This window comes from Propithecus coquereli, unplaced genomic scaffold (genome assembly GCF_000956105.1).
Source record: "Propithecus coquereli isolate 6110/MARCELLA unplaced genomic scaffold, Pcoq_1.0 Scaffold68, whole genome shotgun sequence".
In the NCBI taxonomy this organism is placed as follows: Eukaryota; Metazoa; Chordata; class Mammalia; order Primates; family Indriidae; genus Propithecus; species Propithecus coquereli.
In genome coordinates, this window is record NW_012152840.1 from 6,996,206 (window position 1) to 7,010,068 (window position 13,863).

The 13,863-nt window shown below is 36.3% G+C and overlaps 1 protein-coding gene across 1 annotated transcript in view; it reads left to right on the forward strand.

Moving 5' to 3' along the window:
- The window catches only part of TBC1D31 (TBC1 domain family, member 31), a 79,426-nt gene that overhangs the window by 24,265 nt on the left and 41,298 nt on the right, over nucleotides 1–13,863 (forward strand). The window contains exons 6-10 of the mRNA XM_012660845.1: nucleotides 2,088–2,247; nucleotides 5,246–5,446; nucleotides 9,237–9,413; nucleotides 10,874–10,953; nucleotides 11,031–11,177. Of these exons, the coding sequence (XP_012516299.1) occupies nucleotides 2,088–2,247; nucleotides 5,246–5,446; nucleotides 9,237–9,413; nucleotides 10,874–10,953; nucleotides 11,031–11,177 (765 nt within the window). The remainder of the gene's footprint in view (nucleotides 1–2,087; nucleotides 2,248–5,245; nucleotides 5,447–9,236; nucleotides 9,414–10,873; nucleotides 10,954–11,030; nucleotides 11,178–13,863) is intronic.

The window sequence follows — 13,863 nt, forward strand, 5'->3', positions numbered from 1 at the left end:
GGGCTCAAGCGATCTCCTGCTTCAGCCTCCCAGGTAGCTGGAACTACAGGTGCACGCCACCATGCCTGACTAATTTTTCTATATTTTGTAGAGATGGAGTCTTGCTCTTGCTCAGATTGGTGTTGAACTCCTGACCTCAAGTGATCCTTCCTCCCACAGTACTATGATTATGGGCATGAAGCCACTGGGCCCAGCCTCTTGTGATGTTAAGTAGCTATTGCTGATCAGTACCTAGATCCAGTATTACATTAGAAGTTAGCAAAGTGGTGCTATTCTAAGCCTATCATTCCTTCATTTATTAACTAGAAACCTTCTACAGAAAGAAACTTCCTCTCATCAACCCTTTGGTTATTTTGATATAGTGTTTGTAAAGGAAAGAAAAGATAAGTGCTTAATTTCCCTCCTTTTTCTTAACCACTTTTCAAAGTAATGAATTGGTTTATTGGCATCTTTCAAAGGTGGCCAATGAAATTTTTTATCTTTAATCTTTGTAAACTTGTAGATTTAACATAGTTGATATGTTTTAATACATTGCACTATTATTCTTAGTGATGCTCCAGTTCTCTCAGCTTTGACCAGTAGGATCCTCTTCAGCTTGACTTTTGAATCCTTTTGCTACAACTCCAGTTGTCTTTGGTAGCTTTTGTGCTTTCTTGTATGTCAAGATGTTCCAAGTTCACCTTGTACATTTCCTGCCCCAAGCCTGGAATCAGCCACTTCTCTAAAGAGTCTGGGTTCATTTTAATGGGAAATGGTACTTTAAGACTCTAATTTGGATGCTTGGGGAACTCATTGTGACTGGGCTGATAACTGTTTCTAGGTCTTTTCAGTGGAAAGACCTAGGAAATCTCATCTGTCAACCTCCTAAGTCCTAAATCCCCTCAATTCTACCAAACGATTTATTGAGTTGGTTAATTTTTTTGTCCATTGCTACAAGTATTACCCTAGTCCAAGCTACCCTAGTCTCTTTCAGACTGCTATAGTAGTCTCCTATTTGGTCTGCTTCCTTTCAATGTCATTTCCTAAAGTCAATCTCTACACTGCAGATAGTCTTTATAAATCGTTAAGTCAGATCATGTCACTTTTCTATTTATCCCCTTCTACACTTTCCCCACCCCTGGTATCCCCTGACACCTTCTGTCATCTGGCCTAGGCCTCCCTGTCTTTATCTCACCTCCTTCCCCTTACTCTGCTCTAGGCACATTTGAGGGTGGCTTCTTATTTTTCCTCAAATACTAACCTCATTCCTTTTTCAGCACTTTTGTACTGGCCAGTATGGAATACTCACCAGTGTAGAATTCTTCCTCCAACGTATTCCGTGACTGGCCCATTCATGTCATTCAGGTAGCAGATTTTCCTCCTTTCTCAGCTTTTATCATCTCATTTTATAGTTCTTTATAGAACTTATCACCAGCTAGGGTCAAGTTCATTTATTTGTTTATTTGCCTTCTGCTGGACTGAAAATTCCCTAAGAGCAGGATTACCTGACTTGTTTGCTGCTGTGTCTCTGGCTTCTGCAGTGATATCTGGCTTATAATACATACTTTACAAGTCCTCACTGAATGAATGAGTAACAGCCTTGCAAGTCAATGCAGTTTATTCTTTTTGTACCTTATAAACATAAAGTAGCTTTCTTGGAGCAGGAAAAAAGTTGGAGTACTTTTGTATTTTCATATAATAATGCACTATCAATTAATTCTGTATAGTTGTGTATGGAATATAGAAAGTTGGATAGTGGTAAGTGACTTTGAGGTTATGCTATAAAGTATAAATGTCATGCAGAAAACCTTCAAGTCATCAAACAAATGTTTGTTAAGCTGGGGCCTTAGAACAGCAGATAAAAAATATATATACCATAAACCTGAGCTGTCCATGTGACCATTTAAATCAATAAAAATTAAATAAAGTTTAAAAGTAATGTCCTCAGTAGCATTAGCCACATTTCAAGTGTTCAGTAATCATATGTGGCTAGTGGCAACCATATTGGACAGCATAGATATGGCAATTTCTATAATCACAGAAGGTTCTGTTGGATGGTGCTGCTATAGACAGTTCAACTACTCCTTTCTCACCTTTTTGTTATGTAGAGATGGCCGAATCCTGGCTGCTGGAGGCAAATCAAATCATCTTCATTTGTGGTGCCTGGAGGCTACACAGCTCTTTAGAATTATTCAGATGCCTACTAAAGTTCGAGCCATTCGTCATCTAGAATTTCTTCCTGATAGTTTTGATGCTGGTTCTAATCAGGTTAGTAACATAAGTGTAGGACATTCTACTTTTTGAGAAAAATCACATCCATTTCTGAACTGTATCAGCTTTACTTACTTGACTTACACCCTGTTAACGAGAATTTGAAATTGCAAATATTTTAGTGAAAGAGTCTAGAATTAAAAACAAATTCGAAATCTTATGTTTGTTATATTACTGACAATTTACTCTTTTTATAAAGTCAATATACTTTAAGTTGCGCTTTATGGTTTGCAGGGTGCTTTGGCATGTTATTTTTTATTTGATCCTTAATTCTTTGAGCATAGGCAGGAAAGATATTCTCCCCATTTTACAGATTATAACACTAAACATTGAGCAACTTGTCAATACTCCTGTTAATTGTAAGTATTAAAGATGGGAGTATAACTAAACTTTTCTCATTTTGTTGTACTGTGTTTTATTTGCCATAACTGCCTCATTGCTGTGAAACGTTTTATTCGTAACTTTTCTTAGTTTACAAAGTGCTTTTTCCCCATCCCCCCACCTTAACTTTCTTATTTTTTTGTTTTTATTTTTTTAGATTTTCTTTGTTTTAGAGACAGGGTCTCACTGTGTCACCCAGGCTGAAGTACAGTGGTACAATCATAGCTCACTGCAGCCTCGAGCTCCTGGGCCCAAGTGATCCTTCTGCCTCATTCTCCTGACTAGAAGAGCTACAGGTGTGTGCCACCACACCTGGCTAATTTTTCCATTTTTTGTAGAGACAGGTGTCTTGCTGTGTTGCCCACGCTGGTCTCAAACTCCTGGCCTCAAGCAATCCTCCTGCCTTAGCCTCCCAAAGTGCTGGGATTATAGGCGTGAGCTACCATACCTGGTCCAACATTCTTATTTACAGTTGATTGTCATGGATCTCACACTTTAACAAATTAGATATATATTTTATGTATATATATAATGTGTGTATGTATATATGCATCATATCTATTTTACTTAATTTTTTAATAGGTGATACATTCCCACGGTTGAAAACATAAAACATAAAAAGCATACAGTAGTAAGTCTTTCACTCCTCTCTCCCATTTGTCTAGTTATTCAACTCCTCCCCCATAACCAGTGTTATTGCATATAGTGTTTTTCCCACTATTTTATATAGTGTTTTGCCTTTTATTCTTCCTTAACTTGGAGATTGTTCTATGTATCAGCACAGAACTTCCTTTTTACATCTGCATAGTGGTTTTTTTTTTTTTTTTTTTTGAGACAGAGTCTCACTGTGTTGCCCGGGCTCGAGTGCCGTGGTGTCATCCTAGCCCACAGCAACCTCAAACTCCTGGACTCAAGCAATCCTGCCTCAGCCTCCCGAGTAGCTGGGACTACAGGCATGCACCACCATGCCCGACTAATTTTTTCTATGTATTTTTAGTTGTCCGATTAATTTCTTTCTATTTTTTTTTGGTAGAGATGAGGTCTCGCTCTTGTTCAGGCTGATTTTGAACTCCTGAGCTCAAACAATCCGCCCGCCTCGGCCTCCCAGAGTGCTAGAATTACAGGCGTGCATAGTGTTTCATAGTTTTTTTCAACCAGTCCTCTATTCTTGGGCTCTTAACCTATTTTTAGTCCCTTTCTATTACAAATACCATGCAGTGAATAACTTTTTGCAAATGTCATTTCACATACCCTATTTGTAGGATAAAATCCCAGAGTTGAAATAGTGGCATAAAGGTTATGTGCATCTGTAATTTGGATAGATCTTGACAAATTGACAACCTCCAGAGGGGTTGCAGCAACTACAAATGAGGGGGTTTGTTTCCTACAAGCTGACCAATAAAAGAACATTCTATCGATTGTCACCTCCAAACTGCCTTTTATGGTCTTTTGTATACAAATGACATTGGCATTTCAAGCAATCACATGGTGGCACCACTTACCAGCCATTGACACTGGGAAAAGAACCTGTGCTTAGACAAGGCAGCAGAGGGATTTATTTCCTTAAACTTTTTTATTATGTTTTAAATTTCTCAAATTATTTGAGTTAAAATTTAAATTTTTTTTTCCTTAAAAGACTAGCTTTCCTCCTACCCCTCAACTACCCTTGCAACTCACAAACTCTTTTCACTCCACAAATGTTAGTTGAAACAGCTGAAGATAGGCAGACAGTGGGTTGCTTCACTGGGAGTCGCAGGTTTGTGGGGGGGGCGGGGGCAGCAAGGCTGATGTTAGCTCTGATTAAACTATGGGAATGGTAAAGGAAAACAAACCTTCCACCCTCCTTACTTTTGACAGTGTGGAGGTAAGAGTTAGGAACTGTCTGTGTTACTCTGTTTTATGCTGCTGTAACAGAATACTACAGACTGTGTAATTTATAAGCAATAGAAGTTTATTTCTCACGGATCTGGAGGCTGGAAAGTCCAAGATCAGGGAGCCGGCATCTGCTGAGGGCCTTCTTGCTGTGTCATAACATGGCAGAAGCCATCACATGGGTGTGAAAGCAGATAGCACAAGGGTGGGGGTAGGGAAGAGGGGGCTGAACTCATCCTTGTGTATCAAGCCCACTTCTGTAGTAATGGCATTAATCCATTCACCAGGGCAGAGCCCTCATGGCCTAATTTCGTCTGATTAGGCCCCACTTGCCAACACTGTTGCATTGAGGATTAAGTTTCCAACATATGCATTTGGGGGCACATATTCAAACCATAGCACTGTCTGATTTTTGTCCATGGTGTACATCGTTAGTGGATGTGGACTGCTTGTGGAAAGAGAAGATTCTTAGGTCACATTGCCATAGTCCACCATGATGGGTTCCTTACTGGATCTGGTTACAGCCAGACTCATCTGAGCCATAATTAGTGATTTTAAAATATGTAATAGCTCACTGAGAATAGAACCTCCTCCAACTGCCCTTCTCAAAAATACATATATATAAATATATGTGAAAATACACATATTACATACATATATGTATATGTGTATATAGTTTGACTTTCAGTCATTTGACTTTCAAATGTTTTTAGGAACTTATATTGTTTCTCTCTACCCGTAGGTTCTTGGAGTACTAAGTCAAGATGGTATTATGAGATTTGTCAATATACAAACTTGTAAACTTCTCTTTGAAATTGGGAGCCTTGATGAAGGAATTAGCTCCTCAGTAATTAGCCCACATGGACGGTACATTGCATCTATTATGGAAAATGGAAGTCTAAATATATATTCAGTTCAGGCTTTAACACAAGAAATAAATAAGGTATGTAATCAAGTAATCAACATTAGTTTTTTAAAAACAAATATTATATCATCAAGAATAAAATCTTTATGCTACTATTTTCTAACTTTCTTGGAACTTACCCAGTTTTCTGGATATATTTTTTTGCTCTTACTCCCAAAGCCACATCTCCAGTCTTGATTTCTCACCTACTCTCCATTCTTAAATTGCTGCCTTCTTAAAGGACATCTCTGTTTGGTGTCCTTGTCTCATTCACTGTGTCACTCATGAGCTCCTTCCCAAAAGAGGTCTTCAGTCCTGGTTTCGTCATTTGTCTTGCTCTTTCTTCCCATCTCATAGACTAGAAACCTTGAAGTCCTATTCCTTTATTTCCTAAATCTAGTCAATACTAATTCATATAATTTCTTAAATTTGGAATAGCTATATATGCGCTGCCTGTTCACCATCTCCCTAATGGCCATCCTTGTATTAGTCCTCATTAACTACTTTAAGTAACAGTAATTTAAACAAATATCCCAAACTCAGAGAACTCAGTGCCTGACCCTGCCCTTCATTCCATCTTTTATATAACATTTTTCTACAATAATGTTTTCATCATCATTTCTTAAATACTGTTACTTTAGTGGCTTCCTTCCTTTTTCCTGTTTAATTAAGTCCACACTCTTCTGCATGGCTGTCAGTATTCTCTGTAATCTTATCTACCTGTCTAACTTATTTCCCTATACTTTTAACTTCCTTAATTATCTGCCATAGATACCATTCTTATTTCTGCATCTGTCATCCATACTATTCATTTCATCTAAAATGCACGCCCTGCTTCTCTTATGGTTATCTAAACCCCCCTAGCTAAAAAGTCATATTGTCTCTGTGTAGCCTTCCCAGTCTGGAATTGTACTCTGGTGGCACTAACAAGGACTTTGGTGATCACTCTTTCAATTTAGAGAGGAAGACGTTTGTGCCCCACCTTCATCACACAGCAAAGGACTAAGCAGGTCCAGGTGTTCTGATTCCTAATACAGTGTTCTTTTTTTATGTGCTTTCTCTATTTTTCCTAATTACACAGCACTAAGTGTCTCATTGCAGAAAAAATCAAAAGATAGGGATAAGCAAATAGAGAAATACAAATCACTCAAAGTCTCACTATTCTCAGATGATTTTGATAGATGTTTTCTTAATGTTTTTTCTCTGTGTGTAAATGTATATAGTCACTCCTCATTATTTGTGGATTCTGCATATGAGAATTTGCCTACTCTCTATATAAAGTTTATTTGTAGTTCCAAAATCAATGCTTTCAGTGCTTGCATGGTCATTCACAGGCATGCACGGAGCCATGAAAATTTTGTTGCCTAATGTCCTTGTTCCCAGCTAAAGTTGAACAAGGCAATACTTTGCCTTCTTGTTTCAGCTTTTATGGTACAAACAGGTATCCTTTTTGTGGTCTATTTAATGCCATGTTTTTTGCATTTGGGGTTTTTTTGTGTGTGATTTCACTATTTAAAGTGGCTCCCAAGCATAGTGCTGAAGTGGTATCTAATGTTCCTAAGCACAGGAAGGCTGTGATGAGACTTACAGAGAAAATACATGAATGTGTTAGATAAACTCATTCAGGAATGAGTTACAGTTCTGTAGGCTGTGAGTTCAATGATAGTGAATCAATGTATATTAAATAAGGTGTCTTTAAACAGAAACACGCATAAAACAAGGTTATGTATTGATCGGTTGATGAAAATCTTGTGACTTGGGGCTCTAAGGAACCTAACTCTGTATTTCCCCTAGGAGCAATGATTTAGCGTTCACTAACTGAGTGTTCAGGGTGACTTTATAGAACTACTGCAAATAACGAGAATCAACTATATATGTGTTTTTGTGTATGCATGTGTATGCATACATTTTCTCTAAACATATGGGATTATACTGTGCTGCTATTGTTTATATTATTATATATTTATATGTGCTATATAATTATATATGCTTGTATGTTTTATCTATTAATAAAAATTTATTAATATATTATTATCTGCTCTTAATGAGTTTTTGACCTCTTCAGTAGTCAATTTTAGCTAACTATTCAGAAGCTAAACCTTCTGAATAGAGGCAGGGAGAGATCTGAGGAAAAACCATGGCAGGAGTGAGTCATTGAGTTCCTCTGTGCTATTTGTTGAACAAGTTGAGATCACATTGAACTGAAAAGCTAGCTTGGAAATAGATCTTTTTTACTTTTTGGACACATCACCAGCATCATCAGTGTCTTTACGGCTGTTCCAGGCTATAGAAATGTTCAGCTCTCTATTTTCTATAAATCTTAACTAACCTGTGTCCCATTTTTCCTAAGCTTTATTTTCTTTTTTTTTTTTTTTGAGACAGAGTCTCACTGTGTTGCCCAGGCTAGAGTGCCGTGGCATCATCCTTGCTCACAGCAAACAACCTCAAACTCCTGGGCTCAAGTGATCCTCCTGCCTCAGCCTCCCGAGTAGCTGGGACTACAGGCATGTGCCACCATACCTGGCTAATTTTTTCTATATATTTTTAGTTGTCCAATTAATTTCTTTCTATTTTTAGTAGAGACGGGGTCTCGCTCTTGCTCAGGCTGGTTTCAAACTCCTGAGCTCAAACAATCCGCCCGCCTCGGCCTCCCAGAGAGCTAGGATTACAGGCGTGAGCCACCGCGCCCAGCCTATTTTCTTATCTTTGGAGAATTGCTGGTATCATTCTAATAAAGTAAATGAATTCTTATGTGTTGAAGTTTTAATTTTAACATTACAAAGGTATTTCAAATCAAGTCACATTGCAGAATCTAACTTTTGGGAGATTGTGCTGCATGGTAGAGAATGAGATTCAAGCAGGGGAAAATGTGACATTAGAATAGAAATTTTAATAAAAATTTAGAAGAATAGATGAAGGCAGATAGAAAATAGTTGAAGGATATTAACGATGGGTAATATTCAGAAGTCAGGCCACTATTAATTCCATCCCATAGATGAAGAATTGAACCATACACTATAAATGGTCATGGTGCTTTAACTGTATTTAGAATTCAGAAAGCCCAAGTTACCTTATCTGATCATTTCCTTTTATTAAGAAAAATCTGTTGATTTCAAAGATAATATCTATGGATAAAGTGTTCTAGTGAGTCATTTTACCTTAAGTGAATTGAAGTTTTGGGTTTTTTTTTTTCCCCCTTTTTGATAGGCCCCACGAAAATGAGGGTTTGGATTCTAAGTCATGCTTTCTGAACTGCTTTTTAAGCTGTTGATGCAGTAAGGAACTATTAATAATAGCTATCATTATACAGATTAAAACACTGAACTAAGGGGACAGAGAGACAGGGGTCTCATGCTTCCAGAGTAAAGTCACTGGGGAGTTTCCTCTCCCTCAGAAATTTCACTCGAGCGTGAAAAATATTAGAGTGCTTCTCTCAGCATTCTAGAGGGCCACACCTCTAACTGTGCCTTCTCTGCTGTAGATGATTGCCACGCTACTAACTTTATCATGCAAGTGTGAAAATGGTTTGGTATTATATGATTTAAGGCTAGCTTTCAAGGAATAATTAAATTCTATTTATTGCTGTTAATCATGTACCTTTATTATGTTTTCAAAAGAATTTGGTAGAAATTTGCTTTGATTTATTAGTTAACCAGAAAACATTCTTAGACATTTGACTTACGTGTTTTGCCTGAAGAATAATTATACATATTAAAGCATGTTGTTAATCAGAGCAAATTTTGAAAAACATAAACAGGCCTATTTTCTAAGGATAGCCACTGAAATATATATATATATATATTATTTATTCATTTATTTTTCCTTTTAGCCACCTCCTCCTTTAGTGAAAGTGATTGAAGATTTTCCCAAGAATAAACTGAGTTCCGCTGATCTCAAGATGAAGGTAACATCAGGAAGAGTACAGCAGCCAGCAAAATCCAGGGAAAGCAAAATACAAACTAGAATATTAAAACAAGACCTGACTGGTAATTTTGAAAGTAAAGAGGTAAGAATATATGATAATTAAATTTGTCTTTGCCATGATTCTGCTGTAGACAAGTCTTGTGATTATTATATAGCCATCATTACTCTTCCCTCTTTTGTGGAAAAAAAAAAGAGAGAGAGAGAGAGGCTTCATTGGCAGCAGGTATCTTGGTGATGACAGCAATCAACATGTCTCTTACCTGGATCATTTTGCTCTAGTCTGGGCTAGTTGCCCTCTATATGTGGTATGTGGCACTCAAATGGGAATCTTCATTCACCATCATCTTGAGTTTTCCCAATCTAATCACGCTGTATTACCTATTTCTTTTGGTAAATAGAATACTAACCTAAGTCAGAAAATCTAGCTTCGGGTCTTGAGCCAAGATTTAGCAGGTTTGTCACTGAACAATTCACTCAACTTCTCTGATCTTCCCATTTTCTTTTCTTTTTCTTGAGACAGAGTCTTGCTCTGTCGCCCTGGCTAGAGTGCAATGGCATCATCATAGCTCACTGCAACTTCAAATTCCTGGGCTCAAGCAATCCTCCTGCCTTAGCCTCCCCCAGCAGCTGAAACTACAGATATGCACCACCATGCTCAGCTAATTTTTTCTAATTTTAGTAGAGACAGGGTCTCACCTTTGCTCAGGCTGGTCTCGAACTCCTGGGCTCAAGGGATCTCCTGCCTCGGCCTCCAAGAGTGTTAGGATTACAGGTATGAGCCCACCGTACCTGGCCTGACCTTCCCGTTTTCTAAAATAAAGGAAGACAACATTTCATCTGTTTCACAAAGTTCTTAGGATCAAATTGAGATAATCTACAAAAATGGCTTTTTAATCCTAAAACCTATAAAATATAATTTTTCCATTAAGATAAAAATTGACTTGAAAGTTTTAGGTATAAGAGACTGTCAGCAGAAGCTGATGTCTGTTAGTGTTGTCTAAGATAAAATGGTGAAGTAGATACGTTTTTCTACCAGACTTGTCCTTGATACTTTCATGCCAGGAGTTGTTCAGAATTTTAAGAAAAAGGAAGGGGTAAGCAGGGGTGGGGAGGTGGGAAACATCAGAATGCGTTGCACTTGATGCAAATGGCAGTCCATGTGCTCAATCCAGCTTCTCAAGCTAAGACTGGCTTTCATGTTTTTAAACGGTTACATCTTAAGTGGTTATATACCTACGTAATATTCTCCATTTTTCCTTTTGGCCCACAAAGCCTAAAATATTTACTAACTGGCCCTTTACAGAAAAAGTTTGCCAAACCCTAGTCTAGGAAGGTAATATGTCATGAATTTTATTTGCTATGTATATACATGCACACTCAAGAAAGGGAGAATAAGAGAGAAGAGAGTCCCATAATATGAAAACACTTCTTACTGTGTGTTGAGTTCTAAAGTTGGAAAGCCACTGGGGACTAGATTACCATTTGTCGTCTTTATAGTTAATGATTATGTCACTTATTGTGATACTATCTTTGTCTTTATAGAATGAATTGTCAGATGGATTAAACAAAAAGCGTTTACAAATCTTATTAAAAGGCTATGGTGAATATCCAACAAAATACAGGTAAAATTTAAATTCTTTTATGTTAAATCAATTTTACTCAAAATTTTTTTTTGGTTAAAATTATATTTTAATTTCAGAATGTTCATTTGGCGCTCTCTGCTACAACTGCCTGAAAATCATACTGCATTCAGTAGCCTCATAGACAAGGGTACTCATGTGGCATTTCTCAACCTTCAGAAGAAATACCCCATCAAAAGCAGGAAACTACTCAGAGTATTACAGAGGTATGTTCAGTATATTGCAGCAGTGTGTATGCAACCTGTAACTAATAATTGCAATGTTTTAAAATCCTCTGCTTAACAAAATATCATTTGGTCATTTCTAATCATCCTTGTGTGATACGTTGGTTTGTTTAATTTAAAAACAAAACTTATGTATATATTACATATGACTATTAGTTTGTATTGTGTTCTGGAAAATAGGAATCTTTCAGATAAATCTAAAAGAACAAAGAAACATAGCAGATAGAGCTTTGAATTTGAAGGCAAAAGACCTACTTTTGAATCCTTTTTCTACCACTTAATAATCGTGGTGTAAGTCATTCCATTTTACTTCTCTTAGCCTTAATTTCTTGATTTAAAAGTGGTGGTAGTAACACCAACATCATAAGATTATTGGGACAATCAGATAAGAATCTCTCTTACAATGGTCGTGTTAGAGTACAATTCATAGTAAGCACCCAGTAAATGTTAATAATAATAATAGCTAACCCTTAAAGTGCCTTTCATGTGCTAAGCACTACTAAATATACTTCTTACTTATTTTACACTTAAAGAAACTGAGGCGTAGAGAGGTTAGCTGATAAGATCAAGTCACACAAGTGGTAGAGCTGGGAGCCCAGGCTCCAGAGTCTAAGCCTTTTTTAAAATAAAGTTTTTATTATGAAAAATTTCAAGCATAAATAAAAATAGAATAATATAATGAATATCCTCATGTCCATCACTCAGCTTCAACAATTGCCAACTCATGGCCGATCTTGTTGCATTGATATTCACACTCACTCTACACCCCAAATCCCAACACACACATACCCTGCTAAATATTTACTTAAGTATTTCTAAAGGATAGTGACTCCTTTTCTTTAACATAAACACACTACCATTGTCACACACAAAAAGAATTGACAATAATTCTTCAATATCCTCAAATATCCAATCAGCATTCATATTTCTCTAATTATCTTAAAAATTTTTGTTATGGTAAACTTGTTAAAATCAGGGTCCAGACAAAGTGCACACATTGCATTTGGTTGATATCCCTCTCCATCTTTTTTTCCATACAATGTATTTGTTGAAGAAACCAGGCCATCTAACTTATACCGTCTTTCATATTCTGGTTTGCTAATTGTATTCCCATGGTATTGTAACATGTTTCTCTTGCTCCTGACTTTACTATAAACTGATAATTAGAGCTAGGGACTTGATTTGATTCAAGGTTTTTATTTTACCCTCTTTGGTATTTGTTTCTTTGTTTTGCAAGAAAGTTTCATAGGTGGTTTTATGTACTTCTGCTAGGAAGTTTATGATACCTGGTTGTCTCTTTTGGTGATGTTACTGGCCATTGATGATTATTGCCTAGATTCACTATTTCTCCAGAGATTTACAAAACAGTGATAATATAATTTATCATTCCTTCTTCTTTTATGAACTAGAAAATTTCTATAAAGAAAAACTTCCTGTTATCAACTCTCGGGTTATCCTAAGATACAACTCATATAGGAAAGGCAAGTTAAATGCTCAGTACCTTTTTTAAAAAATTTATTTACCAGTTTTCAGAATAGTAAATTGATTACCCTGGAGTCCCCCAAAGTGATCAGTGTATTCATTATGAATTCATAGATTTAAATATATAGGACTTTTCAGTGGATAGAGCTAGGTTTATACTGATACTTTCAATTCAAATTTAGAACTACAAAGTGTGTGTATTGCTTTTTTGTTTTTATATTTTTATCTTTTCTCTTATGCTAAGAATCTTGATTCTTAACAGTGTTGACATAATTCCTTAATTTTTTTACACACATGCACACAATGGTTTTAAATGCCATATATGCATGCTATATAATAAAAACTATGTAACTATAAATAATAACAAAATGACTATTATATCTCACGTTACGATTATTGAAAACAATTCAAAATATTTTTTGTAGTTTTTTGTCCTTAGGTTATATCCCATTAGACATGTACAATCAAATTATTGTTTTAAAGTGACTTGAAATAATTTCATATGGTAACACCTCTAACTCACTACACAGGTTAGTTTGTTTTATTTGTTTTCAGTTTTTTGAAATTTTTTTATATTTAATTTTTATTTTGTGTTATACTTTCATGAGACATTTACATGTTTCTAAATCAAATCTATAAAATAAGGTATATTTAGAACAGGCTGGCTTCTATTTTCTCCGTTCTGTTACCGCTCTTCCCCATAAGTAATCCTTTTAATAAAAGTTATCTTATTTGTATGTGCAACTGTATTTGTCTTCTTCCTTCCTTAAGTAAATGGTTGTATACTATTATAGTTTTCTGTACCCTGATTTTTAAATTTAATATGTGGCTATCATTTCAAAGCAATGTAAAATATTCCTCTTTTCTTTTTTATAGTTGTGCTTTGTTGTGCAAATGCACTGTAATTTATTTGGCCATTCCTCCATTAATGAACATTTAAACTGTTTCCAGTCTTTTGCTGTTATAAGCATTCTGCATTAGTTAGCTTTGTCCATAAGTCTTTTTTTTTTTTTTTTTTTTTTAATGGAGGTGGTCACTCTATTGCCCAGGCTGGAGTACAGTGGCACAATCATAGTTCACTGCAGCCTCGAATTCCTGGGCCCAAGGCATCCTCCTGCCTCAGCCTCCCGAGTAGCTAGGACTATAGGTATGCACCACCATGCCTGGCTAATTTTTATTTTTTTAA